Source organism: Macrobrachium nipponense, chromosome 19 (assembly GCF_015104395.2).
Source record: "Macrobrachium nipponense isolate FS-2020 chromosome 19, ASM1510439v2, whole genome shotgun sequence".
NCBI classification, from domain to species: Eukaryota; Metazoa; Arthropoda; class Malacostraca; order Decapoda; family Palaemonidae; genus Macrobrachium; species Macrobrachium nipponense.
The window spans coordinates 22520919-22534963 of record NC_061088.1 but is presented as its reverse complement, the minus strand read 5'-3'; the positions used below and the strand labels follow the sequence as shown (position 1 = coordinate 22534963).

The 14045-nt window shown below is 38.4% G+C and overlaps 1 protein-coding gene across 1 annotated transcript; it reads left to right on the top strand.

Annotated features, from left to right (window-relative positions):
* Window positions 1-83: 83 nt before the first annotated feature.
* On the top strand, window positions 84-13909 carry LOC135214946 (leucine-rich repeat-containing protein 15-like). The gene is made up of 12 exons (XM_064249443.1): window positions 84-242; window positions 4359-4632; window positions 5565-5718; window positions 6456-6527; window positions 7351-7422; window positions 7554-7625; window positions 8249-8417; window positions 8831-8968; window positions 9249-9423; window positions 9757-9922; window positions 11281-11406; window positions 12081-13909. Exons 2-12 carry the CDS (start codon window positions 4359-4361, stop codon window positions 12232-12234), a joined length of 1572 nt encoding a protein of 523 aa, XP_064105513.1. The 5' UTR covers window positions 84-242; the 3' UTR covers window positions 12235-13909.
* Window positions 13910-14045: the final 136 nt, after the last annotated feature.

Genomic DNA, 14045 nt, shown 5'->3' with positions numbered 1-14045 from the left:
GAAGGAAGCGTTCCACTTCTGAGTGCCAATTTCAAATAGAGGGCCTCGATTGGTCTTCAGTGGACCAATCGGCGTTACGCTTCACCAGAGCAGCTAGTTGGACCTAAAGCTCCATGAACTAATCATCACTCAGCCATCACCAGTTACAAGTGCGTGCTGGAGCATCGCTACTTCCATGGACTCGTAGCTGTGTAGTACCATAGGCTGATACAAGGGTTTTTGGACATTTTCTAGTTGTAAAGGTACAGTATTTTTCTGTTACATTTGAAAACTGCAAGTTTCCAAATTCACCTAGGCATAGGCATAGGCAGACTGGCGAAGGGTTGCACGTACAAGTAAGTTTGTCACAAACTAATGTAAGCGGAGAAAAGTTTTACAGCCGTCAAGAACTGTTCCAGATAGTTCATCATGACTTCAATTGTTTCCTTTACTGGGGGCTGACATCTTGCACCAGTTCGAAATGGCTTAGACATTGCTTAGTACATCCATCCACATGAAAGGAGTTACAATTAACTGTGAATAAAATATTACTAAAACAGAAATTTAGATATAACGATGGCAGTTTAAAGGAGAGACTTATTTAACTACGAACTTCCAGTGAAAAAGAGAAATACCTAATCACACCGAGAGCCAGGAATTCTAAATATACTTTCTGATGTATATAAGCATATTGCCGACAAATTTTGAACGTATCGAACAATTAATGCCCCGAATGTATGTATGCGCTAGTGTGACATCCCTCAAGTCAGTGTCTTAGTACATAAACCAAAGCAAAGTAAATTGCGTGGCTTCGAATTTGCCTCAAAATATTAAGTGTTGATTAGCTTATGCGAAATTTAATGTCGACTAAACAAAAGACTTCAGAAATAAGTTTTTTTTATATATATAATGACTTCAAGTTAAGAAGCTGAAAATAGGGTGGATTTGCTTTGGATTCTTACAAAAAAAAATGAAAGCTAAAAATAGTCTGGAAATTTATTTGTAGAATAAATAAGTAAAGAATTTGGTGACCACTACCAAACCAAGTACATGGAATTTAGTTTATTTAGAAATTTAAAACTGAAAATAACCAATATTATAATTTTATTAAGATGAGCAAAAGCGTATAACCCATACTGACAAATTCTACAGATATGTGAATATTATTTTGACATTTTTAGTGAAAACAATGGAAATTTACATATTCTTTCATTACTGCGATAAACATGGGTGATGTTGAGTAATTATTATTTATAGTTACAACTTACTGTGGGCTTAATGTATTATTCCAGCTACAGTGATTACATGCATGTGAAGCAAATGCGAGAAAGGCCATGAAATGTCTAACAAGAAAAAAGGCCAAAGGGTTGTGGACTACTCAAAAAAAAAAAATGTTACTTCGGCGCAATCGAGTTTTCTGTACAGCCGCTACAGCGTATAATTAAGGCCAACGAAAATAGATCTATCTTTCGGTGGTCTCGGTATCATGCTGTATGAACCGCGGCCCATGAGACTTTAACCACTGCCCGGTGGTGGCATGTCTTATATCGTTGCCAGACGCACCGTTAACTGCTAACTTCATCCTTAAATAAAAAAAAAAATGCTGAGGTTAGAGAGCTGCAATTTGGTGTGTTTAATGAGTGGAAGCTGGATGATCAACATACCAATTTGCAGCCCTCTAGCCTCAGTAGCTTTTAAGATCTGAGGGCGGACAGGAAAAGTGCGGACGGACAGACAGACGACCATCTCAATAATTTTCTTTTACATAAACTAAAAACCAAGACCCTGTGTTGACATTAAGCAAAGTCTAACACCATTGTTACAATTCGCTCAATAATTCGGGATACGGTTAGGAAACTAGTACTACAGATCGCAACTACTCCACTGGAGGGAATTAGAGACTTCCAGAATCAGACCGATGTAAAAATCCTAATCTGTGACATCTAGTGACCTTTTATGAGGAAAAACGAAAGTTATTTCATCAATATTCTATTGAAGATAACCTAACAGTATATCAAATTGATATTGCACATTTTAATCTCACGTTGGCTAACTGGTACAACAATTTGGCGGTAAAATGCTTAAGATGCCAGGCATGGCTCCTGTGATATTAAATTTACTAAGGTTTTGATCTTTCATAGATAGTGACCTCCAAGGGTTTTCGGGGGTCGTTATCTATGACTATTATTTCTTGGAGGTCATAAACTTTATGATATTTAGTCTTTCGTTTGTGTTCTTACGGTCATCCCCAACGGGCTTGTACTAAACACGCCGCAAAGATGGCTACGTAGATACCGGGTTAAAACCCTTGGGGGTCACTAGCTAGGAAAGATCTCTGGTTTTTGCGTCGCCTGAGAAACACGAGTAGACATATTTCTAAGAATATTGCAATTTTACCACCATCGTCATAAAGGAATAAACACGAGACGTTATGCCTGGAACGTTGCGCGCCCAAAAAAGTTTATGATTATAATGCCGTGACTCGAGAAAATCGGTTCCTGTTAAGGTTTTAACTTTTCAGATCAGTAAACGACGTAGCTTTTAATTTACAAGAGCTGAAAGGCAAGTCGACAGATAAAGAAAAATCGCCCTTATTGAAAATGAGTCTTTGTGAACAGTCACCGCAGAAATAAAATGACACAAAGTTATTGAGTCATCAGTGTTCAAATAAAATGCATGAATCTCTTAATCGTGTTACAAGAGGTACTGAGTGGACTATTATTATTATTATTATTATTATTATTATTATTATTATTATTATTATTATTATTATTATTATTATTATTATATTGGCTTTAGACCGTGATCACATTACAGGTAAAATCTTCTGGCTGTCAATGTTTACCCGGTACCTCCAAAATCAAAATCTAAATAAAAATAGCGATTGAAACTTGCAAATGTTTTTAAATTCAGCAGCCATGCAAAGACATTTGAATGTTTAACATTTTTCAATATTTGCTGTACTGAATATGAAGATTATTCACAGCAATGTGGTATTCTAGAATTTCTAGACTTCCAGTGACTATTGTTATTATCATTGTCTTTCTATTAACATAATCACTATCACTGGTTAATTTCCGCGGGCTTTACTATTAAGCACAAACATAACTAGGTTGCGTTCATTAAAGACAACGACCTCTAACGATACAACCGTTCCGCATCAGCCGCGATCTCTCTCACGTTGCAAGGAATTCTTGTCCCGCTGATTAGCCGAAAATGGCGAGGAAGTGGTTCGTTAACGTCGCTCCTTTGTGCGTCTGTTGGAGGAAGTGCGAGAGGGGACAGTGATTGCTGGAGGAAAGGTGGAGAGGAAGGAGGGCAGAGAATGAAGTTGAGAGGAAGAACGCAATAATGAAAGGCGAGGAGACACAGTCACGTTGAGCGGACCGCGGAAGAGTCGAGAGGAACTTGAAGACAATCGGCTTTGATCAGATCTGAGTACTTGAGTCTTGCGGAGAGAGAGAGAGAGGAGAGAGAGAGAGAGAGAGAATCGAACGTGTCCGTCGCATATAATTTACGTAAACAAGGAAATGTGTCTTCAGATAATATGTAACATACAAATTACTGATAATTATTGGAAGGAAACGTTGATATTGTATGAGACAGATAACCATGCTCTGTCCATTTAATAACATTATTCTACGATATATGCGCACCCACTTATTAATTTATTTATAACAATTTCAATTTTGGAACGTCAAAACGAGTTATATTAGGACATAGCATTCATTCACTTCCTGAAGTCTCCACTCTATGGCAGCCTCCTGTGTTCCATAGTTCTCAGGGGGTTGTGTGAAAAATACGTCCCTAGCATTTGCTGTCATTTCTTACTGTCTCAAATCTCAAAAAGCAAAAAAAAGGCGTTAAAATGTCAATTGCATTCGCACGTCACTCTTTTTTGTTTGCTATATGGTTTACGTGTTAACCATATAACATCGTTAACCCTACAGAAGACAGATCCGTGACTGGCAACAAGTTCATGCACTATATTTCTATATCTAAAATCACCTCAGGTGGTGCACTACAGGCTTTACTTAAGGGTCATTGCAGCGTCCCTTCGGCCCCTAGCTGCAACCTCTTTCATTCCTTTTATTGTCCTTCCATTCTTATTATCTTTCTTCCATCTTACTCTCCACGCTCTCCTAACAATTGGTTCATAATGCAACAGAAAGGTTTTCCTCCTGTTACGCCTTTCAAACCCAACTGATAGTCAATTTCCCTTTCAGCGCTGAGTGACCATATAGACCTAAATTCCATGTTCTATTCTATTCAACATCTAAAATCAGTGATAACAACAGTTAGAAAAATTATACCCCGGATTTCCCCCACAAAAACATCTAAGAGAAACACCTGCTAACTGTCGCCACAATCGTTTCCAGATGAGGGGCTACCCGGACCTCACGCTGACATTACTCCTATGTCTAGACCTACTTCTGAGAGCATCTGCGGCAGAAGACGCGTCGCTGTGTGGTCTGAACGGATGCCAGGCCATCGAACTGGCCAAGCGCTACACGGAACACACCATGGCCAAGATGATGAGGACCATCAAACCGGACGCTCTCGAGGAGGTTTTCGCGAACATGAAGAAGCTGGAATTGCTCGTCAGGAGCGTCCAGGATCTCGAACGAGACGTATCCAGTCTTTTCCAGCCTGGTAGATATGTTTGTCGTTGAATTGTAGTACGGGTTGTTTTGGCTGATTTACCCAATTTAATTTTGCCATGCTCTCGAGAGGGAATTCCATTATAACCCTTGTCCAAGTAACAATAAAATTTCTTAGGAGTTTGGTCTTCTTAAGTGACTAAAAGAATTTAAGATTTTGCTTACGATAAACTGGATGCGAATGCAATTTGAGATATTGTATAGTACGTGCAATTTCATTATGAGAAAAACTAACAGATGCGAATATGTTTACTGTGAGAATATTAAAGGTAGAAAATTTAATTAGTACGTAAGATGATCAATTGCTTATTCTCCTACAAAGAGCTCTAATCAATTTTCCTTCATATAACTCTTAAATGACACTTATTGGGATATATTTCAGATTTTACTTGAATGAGTAAAAATTTTGAAAGATTCGTTGTCATAGCTTTTCAATACTAATAGGAACTAATTTGTTTATGGAGCTTGTATCTGGCTGCGACTTGGAATACAGTTTCGTTCATATTTTTCTTACCGACAAACTGATCGTACACATCTAAGCCCTCTGTGCCCCGTAGAGGTGTAGTGCCGTCAGTGCACCTCATGCGGCGCACTGTTGGCATTAATTAAGGTTCTTTGCAGTGTGCCTTCGGCCCCTAGCTGCAACCCCTTTCGTTCCTTTTACTGTACCTCCGTTCATACTATCTTCCGTCTTACTTTCCACCCTCTCCTAACAATAGATTCGTAGTGCAACTGCTTTGAGTTTTCCTCCTGTTACACCTTTCAAACCTTTTACTGTTAATTTCCCCTTTCAGCACTGAATGACCTCATAGGTCCCAGTGCTTGGCATTTGCCCTAAATTTCCTATTCAATTCAAACGTGAATCGTTTGCCTAATTCTGAATGAAGATGCAATTTCTTTCATTTTCTGCTTCTTTGTTCCAAGTGTGGCCCGTGAACGGCAGTCCGGCAAGATGGTCTATGTGTGCAGAAGGTCCTTGCTCTTGTATGATGGAAACTCAAACGGTCTCCTGCTGGCGATTGGGCCTTCAGCACCACGTCCCAAGGAAACAGCAGATACCCGTGGATACTAAGATACTGTGAGTGCTTTGTAAAAGTACATTAAGTCTCATTTTGTGTGTGTGCGTTTTTCTCTAATTGTAGACATTTAAAATGATCGATTTGTAATTCAAACACTTGTTCAGCCTCTCCTTAATAACTGAAAACCTTTGGCAATTAATCTAATTGGTTAAAAAAATGGGATGTTTAATTATAATGATTAAAAACACATTAGGAATTTTCTCTCTAGAACTGTATGACCTTAAATTTCTTTCTAAATATAAAAATCACTGGACTGTAATCAGAGGCCTTTGAACATTTCATTCTTATAAAAAAAAATATTTTAATTTTCTTCCTAGGCTAAAATCAAATAGGTAAGTGTTTGTTCTTTCAATCTAAAATCATTCCTCTAACTGAAATCTAAAATTTTAGTAGTGGGAAGTATTATGAAATGTTCTCTTCAGTAATATAGGACATTCAAAATTCCAATGTGGTTCGTGAAAATTGAAAAATACTGAAAATTTCATCCCAGTAACGGAATGTTCAAAAAGATATATTAATGATAAAATATTCGTTGCAGTTTTAAGCATAACCCATGATTACCGGGCATTCCACTGAGGGAGAGAGATGTGTATTTCTGGTGATAGAAGTTCACTCTCGACGTGGTTCGGAAGTCACGTAAAGCCGTTGGTCCCGTTGCTGAATAACCACTGGTTCCATACAACGTAAAACACCATACAAACAAACATAACCCAGGATCAATGACCTCTCGTTTCAGGGATCTGAGCATGAATCGACTGAAGTTCCTTCACAAGGATTCATTCATTAGACTGACGGAGCTGGAAGAGCTGTAAGTGAATCATGGATTCGTTATCCTGTAGACGGTTAGACTTCTCGAGTTCACCTACATTATAGGGTTTCACGCGGGAAAGTGAATTTAGTACCTCATAATATTATGCTGTCGTAGCGTTTATTGGTAAATTCTTTAATATTATGACATGTTTTTTGGTTATAATATTACCATCGCCACACACTATTTTGGCATAATCAAACTCCAGTTAGGTTAGGTGGTTGTGGTTACATTGAGTAATGTGTGGTATTCATTACTGTGGATTTTAATGGTACTTTCAGCCTATTGTCCTTTAGCCTAGGCCGTATTTAAACAAGAGAAAGTATTCGCAAACCACGAACGATTCAATAGACCTACTTTTTGAGGCATGAACGCTTTAATAATTCGCATCCGGCATGGGCTAGACGAGGCAATGTTTACCTGGGGATTGATTTCCAAAATCTTAATAGCTTTAGTCTCTCGACTGTGGGGAACTTTTCAACAAACTTTAGAGAAGCCTGTTTCGTATAGTACATTAAGCAGGCCTTATGCCATCACTAGCTCTGGCTTATTGTAAGGCAGTAGGTGTTGGTGATGTGTTAAAGTGAGAAAAGTGGTCCAAACCAACTATTGGTGCTTCAGTTCCTAAGTTATCCTCATATCAAAACCAAGTAATGTGTGGTAATGCTTTTTGAGAACAATAACATCTAAGCCAGAATTTCTATAATTCATATCATTGTCTTTTGAATATGTCATTCAATAACAATAACGAATTCTTAAGTTTTATACTATATTACTAGATAAGTTATGGAAAATGCCAAACATTTTTATTCTTTTTTTTCAGCGATCTTAGTGAGAACGACTTGGAGTTGATGCCGAACAGCGTATTCTACGACCTGGAGAATATGAGGCATTTGTAAGTGTTCTGGGCCTGTTCTCTCTCTCTCATTGAAAGTATTTGGGCAAATAAAATAAGAATAATGGTACTATCCTTCCTTATAACTAAAGTCGATTCAGAACGCATTCTTCTTTTGTTTTTCTTCTTAGAAAGCTGCACAAGAACCAGCTATTGTACCTCTCCGGAGATCTGTTCCAAGATGCAGGGGCACTACGCACGATGTAAGTGCGAGTGGAGTTGATTTAATCTTTCTCCCAGTGAAGTATATCACTCTGTCTATTAGTGAAGTAATAAAGCCATTATTTAAGCGATGAGTTTCAAAGCAGGTATCATATTTTATGCCACATCTTCTCGCTAATGTAGCTTACTGTATTTGGTTAAATTTTGAACAAATAACGCCGTGCAAAATTTTAAAGTTACATCCTAACCAATCTAGTGAAGTATAAGCTTGATCTTAAATACTTGCTTTGTTTGAATCAGAGCCGGTATTTTGTATAGAATGTAAAATAATAAGAAAGTTATTTCAAGGTTTGTCTCTAAAAGGAATGATTGTTTGAAAATACATTAAGTATTCCTTTAAGAGATAGATTTAGAAACAGCTTTCTTATTCTATTGTACTTTATCAATATATTTCTACAGTGTACTGTATTTCAGATAATTTACTAAACGCTACAATCCTTCAAGATATAAATTTGAAAGACCACAGTGCCATTTCTCATTCTGTAATTCTCAAAATGTTATTTAGACTACTAACACAGTATCTTTGAAATAACAAGTCAAACGAGACTACAGTGTCGTTCCTTTGCCCCAAAGAGCTCCAGAGTTATCGAGTCTCTAATTCCAGCGACATCTCCTTCAACATCCTCGAGAAATTGCCGGAGCCTCTGTTTAAAAAGCTCTACAGTTTGTACTTTCTGAATCTGGCCAACAACGCCATCAGCGAGATCCCAGATTCTGTCTTTCACGACCTGGAGAGCCTGGAGGACCTCGATCTGTCGGTTAACAAGATCAAGGTAAGGGATTCCTATTGTTCTTCTTCTTCTTTGTAACTTGGCAGAAGCAGGCTCTGTTCTTTTATCATTCTTGTTTACACACACACACACACACACACACACACACACACACACACACACACACACATATATATATATATATATATATATATATATATATATATATATATATATATATATATATATATACATATACATATACATATACATGGGTACATATGATTGTATTTTTACTAGCTGTAAGTGTTGAAAGAGCAGTTTCAAATGCTAATTCCGTGTAATACAAAATTGTTTAAATTATGAAAATCTCTCCTGGTTGATAGGACTGTTTACTGTATATTACAAGGTAAGAACTTATGGTTATCCGTCCCACGGAACTTTATACTATAACTTTTTCCCTCCCACACCTGCAGGAGTTGCCAAGACACGCCTTTGGGAACCTGAAGATGCTGAAGCGTTTGAAGTTGGAGGAGAACGAACTGGCTCGTCTCCCCTATGGCATATTTGACCAGCTGGAGTCACTGCAAGAACTCTATCTCCAAAATAACAAGGTTCGACTATATATCTTTGGACAGAGTGGCGAAGTCACACCGGTATTGGTGATATGACGTCATTGCAAGAGTTCGGCCTACACTAACGCTGTGACATTGGTCTAATTGACTTCAAATCATGAGTTCTATTTCAGTTCAAGGTAGCTAAGTAAGACTGGGAAATTGACTCTCTCTCTCTCTCTCTCTCTCTCTCTCTCTCTCTCTCTCTCTCTCTCTCTCTCTCTCTCTCTCTCTCTCTCCAACATAGAAATACCCTTTACTTGTCTACTACTCTCAACAGATTGAGCGCCTTCCGATGGGCGTGTTTGCTTACCTGGGTAGCCTGACTTTCCTCGATTTGACGAGCAATCAAATCCAGGGGATCGATTACAAGGACTTTATCGCCCTCAGGAACCTGCGATCTCTCTTCCTGGGGCAGAACTTCATCACGACCATCACGAACAAGACTTTTGTAGGTAAAGATTTGAGGTCCAAGCTTCAGTTTGTCTTCGTTATCTCACTGCCTGCAACGGTGGGCTAGGAATTGGTGCTACCTTTGAAAAGAATATAATAATCATATTGTACTGTCGTTCTTATAGTCTAATGCCATTGTTTTCTATGCTAGAATTATTACTGGTACTAGACTTTACTTTACGATGTTTGGGAACATTGCCCTTTTCAAGAATGGCTCAGCTAACATGCAACTTACCTGGGTTCTGATTTTTTTTTTTTTTTTTTATTTTTTTTTTTTAAGATGAGCACTCTCTCTAACCCAGTATCCACATCTAACAGCGTCTCCCCAATTGCAGGAACGCCGAAGCTAGAGAAACTCTACCTGTTCTCCAACAAGATCGAGGACGTGGAGCTGGCGGCCTTCTCGGGTCTGAACAGCCTGTCCTGGCTTCTCCTTAACAACAACCTTCTTCGTCAACTCCCGCGGGAGATCTTCAAGAGGACACCGAGTCTCCTTCGGCTGTGGGTTGAAGTGGGATGGTTATTTTCTTTTTCTTCTTTTTTCAAGAATAGAGAGAGTCCTTTCCATTGAAAGGAATGGCCAAACCATCTTTTATGCTGATTCTTTTCACAGACAATTACCTCTTTTCCATGTTCATGACTAAAACGCATCCATAGATACGTACCTACTAATATACGTATAGCTGAGAGGCACGAATGACGATAAAAGAACTCATCACATGTTGCAGAAACGGGGTCATTGTAAATGCAAAAGAAATTTGAATAATCATAGATATTGCCATAATCATTTTTAGTCCACTAGTACGTCATCAAAGCAGATTTAGCAGTTCATCAATGACAGAAAGATTTGACGTATCACAGTATGGCAGTCTTCTACCCACTGAACTCATGTTTATTTACTCATCCAATTGTCATGGTTTACTTAGATCAGATATATGAGTGATGTCATGATTATATATTTCAGCTTCTGTCGAAGACGACGTAGTAAATGTCGAATCTTTTACCAGTCTTCCTGCTCTATAGAATTGGACTACTACTGTGCTGCTAACCAGAGAAATATATAAGCCTTAGTTATTTCTATAGATCTAAAATAACTGCTTGGGGCTATATTAACCCCATTGAACATTTTTAAAAAAATTCAACAGAAATTTCCTCTAAGAATCTTGGAAAGTTCTGCCAGGAGATCTGGATTAATTCTATTATTTTTTAAAAATCTACGGATAACTTCCGCATGTAATTTTCAGAAACATTGTTTTCCATAGAACTGGTAATGAACGGTTAGTTTTTACTCCCATGACCTCCCTAGTCTCAGTAGTGGTTCTATTGGTTTACTTATGCGTCCTCAAAGACCTTTCTTCTAGTTTCAGTAGTAGGCCTACTAGTCTACTACCATGTCCTCAAATGTCTTTCCTTCTAGTTTCAGCAGTAGGCCTACCATAGGAAATTCACATCAGCCGTGCATCTGTCCCTTACGACGCTCCTGATTGGCTGTTGATAAGCCAATCACAGGGCCGGGAACTCTCAGTCTCTCTCTCGAGTTCTCATAGGTAGGATGTATGTTCCACCTCTCCTGAGAGATACCTTTGAAAGACGTACCCCTCAGGAGAGGTGGAACATACATTCTGCCTATGTGAACTCTCGAGAGAGACTGGGAGTTTCCAGCCCCTGTGATTGGCTTATCAATAGCCAATCAGGAGCGTTGTAAGGGACTGGCCTAGACATCAGATGCACGGTTGATGTGAATTTACTTCTTTTTTTATAGTTTACTTCCATGTCCTCAAATACATTTCCTTCTAGCTTCAATAGCACGCCGTTTAGTTTACAATTCCTCGTCTTCAAAGACTAAATCTTTGTTGCAGTCAGATCGACAGCAACAAATTCATGAAACTTCCGGAGGGAATTCTGGATGAACTGAAAGTCGTCGAACAAGTCAAACTGTCGATGAACCCATGGCACTGTGACTGCTTTATTCTCTACCTGACACGGTAAATATTATCATTCTTATTTTATCATTATTATTCTAGTCTCGTGAGTTTTTTAAAGAGCAAATTAAAGAAGAGTGCAGGTTTGAGAAGTTAGTCCGCTTGGGTAGAAGAGTATGTCCTTTTAACTAATTGAAGTCACATGAAATTTTCCTATGATCCAAAACTGAGACAGGTTATTCTGCCCAAGTATGTCTTGTCAAAAACTACGACCCAGGTTGAATGATTCATGAAATGCAAAGCAATGCAGATGATTCCACATTCTAAGAAGGAATTGTAAGACGTGGGTTGACATCAGCATATCCCCTTTGTCGAAGGTCTATTTGGTGTTTCGATAAAATTTGGAGAAAGAAGTAAACTGACTAATGCTGTAATGGCTGCCAGCAACAGAAGCCTAGATTAGTATATCTGTCAACTACATTTGTATATGAGAAAGAAATTTGTTTCACATAAAACACCAAGAGAATTACACCGGTAGTGTTGGGCGACAGCTGTCTACTAATTCTCAGGTCAGACTCAAGAATAAAAATTCTGGAAATTTTGTTCTTATTGTCAGCGATTATATCGAGGAAGTCAATCAGACATACGATAACTTTCTGTTCGGAAACCTGAATTGCATTACAATTATCTACCTCATTTGTTCTTCCAACTACAAAGTGTTTCCTTTCAACCAACAGATGGCTCCACCGTAACCCCGACAAAATTTGGGACCGCCAGCCCAAATGCCGGGGGCCGGGCGACCTAGGGGGAAAGCCCGTTATAGACATGACCTTCAACAGCGTCTGCGATGGGCAGTGGGCCTCCATGACCAAGATTCAAGGAAGAGTGTAATGACGAAGTGACACTACCGAGAGAACGCGTTGATCCGTGTAGTGTGACTGGTTACGGGGAAGGAAGAAGCTGTGGTACCAGTATCGTCATGGAGACTTGGTGATCAGTTCGCACCATCTTGGAGGAGCAAAATAAAAGCTAGTTCTGTTTTTATTCAAATTCGTATAGGCCAAAGTATTTGATAAACCAAAACTATGTTTCTATGTACAGTATATACTGTCGTGAAGTTAAAAATGTGACCTTTAGTCCGTATGCCATGAAGTGGAAGCTTTCGCATGCATTTGTGTTATCACCTTCCGTATGTATTATGTGGAATTCAGTCACCTTCAGAGTGTTGGTTTGATGGCTTAATTTCCTCCTTCTGCGACCAAACTTTGGAAGGATTTTCCATCTTTCGTTCTCCGTTCCCTAAATTTTAACGCTTGAAAGGTGGGTCTCTTGAGAAGTTCAGGCCCGTACCTAGAGTTTTTTTTATTTGGGGGGGGGGGGGGGTTCGTCTTTCCAAAATTGGACTTTTTCTTCTATAAATGTCATTGCATTTATAGGTATATACAAGATGAAATATTTGAAAATGTCATTTATTTATATTAAGAAGGAAAATTGGGTACGCGGTCCATGTCCTTCTACCTGATTAGACACCCCCACCCGACACCTCCTCGGTACGGGCCAGGAGTTACATTAATATCTTTAGTCAAGGTAATATTGATACCTAATGTTGTAGATTATAGAATTGATTGATTGCTAACTCCAGGAAAGCACCAAGAAAAATACCTTTCGCTTATTCTTAATCCTATGCTTTCAAAAGAACAAAAATCTATTCAAAGCAAATATATTAATTTCTTCTTGTTACCTGACTTCATATAAGGATTATTTCGTTGTCTCAGCTTTCTTCTCTTGTTTTTCTTATAAGTAACCGCTCGAATTCAGTTGGACACCTGGCTTCACTCTGTCTGATCCAATAAAAGAATCTTAAATAGAATATCGGTTATTATAGCCTAATAAAGATAATTGGAAATTCTGTTCAGTTCTTAAGCTTTAAATCTGATGGATGCGTGCCATTGTCTTTCTCGTTTTTAATGAAATAATGTAAATAAAACATTGTCCTAGCTTTCCTCTTTGACCAAATACAGGTTTTTATTCATTTATTTAACAATAAAGGTGGGTTGACACGAAAAACGAAATTTCTCATTTATGTGTGTACCTGGTTAAACAAACTCTTTGCATCACAACAAAGCATTCGTAAACGGCAATAAATAAATAAATTAATTAAAACATGCTCAAGGTATGCCATGAGAAGTTTGCGGAAAGGCTGATACCTTCAAGAATTTTTCCTGTCTTGCATGGTGCACTGAAAGGTAACTGACTATTTCTGGAGAAATTCTTTACAAATGTGGTTATTAAAAGTCTAACATAACGACAACGATGCAAATTCACCTGCTCCACTAAAGCTGACATCAGATATGGCCAAAAGTGGCGTTAAAAAAACGCTGTTTTATTCATGACAGCGACTCCCTCTTGCTACCGAGGGAGGCTAATAGCGAGGCCACCGCCAATAGTCTCATGATAATCGTGTTGAGAGGTCTAAACTGATGTCACCACATCTTTAAGTGATTCCCGACAAATCCCGGCTTTTTAAGGATGTTCACTCCGTACTTTTCATACGTTTTCAGTCTGCTCTTTTCTTTTTTTCTTCATTTTTAGAACGTGCTTCTCTATGGGCCTCAGTGAAAATTGAGCTGAAATTCCATGCTTAATAAAATGGATTCCTAAGGTCTGAGTTTTTTTTTTTTTTTTTTTTTACATAAACTTAA

Excerpts from the sequence above, each read along its gene's own strand:
- LOC135214946 (XM_064249443.1), top strand. The coding sequence starts at position 4,359 with ATGAGGGGCTACCCGGACCTCACGCTGACATTACTCCTATGTCTAGAC. Across the intron at positions 4,633-5,564 it reads ATCCAGTCTTTTCCAGCCTG|TGTGGCCCGTGAACGGCAGT; the intron begins GTAGATATGTTT and ends CTTTGTTCCAAG. Across the intron at positions 7,626-8,248 it reads GCAGGGGCACTACGCACGAT|CGACATCTCCTTCAACATCC; the intron begins GTAAGTGCGAGT and ends CTCTAATTCCAG.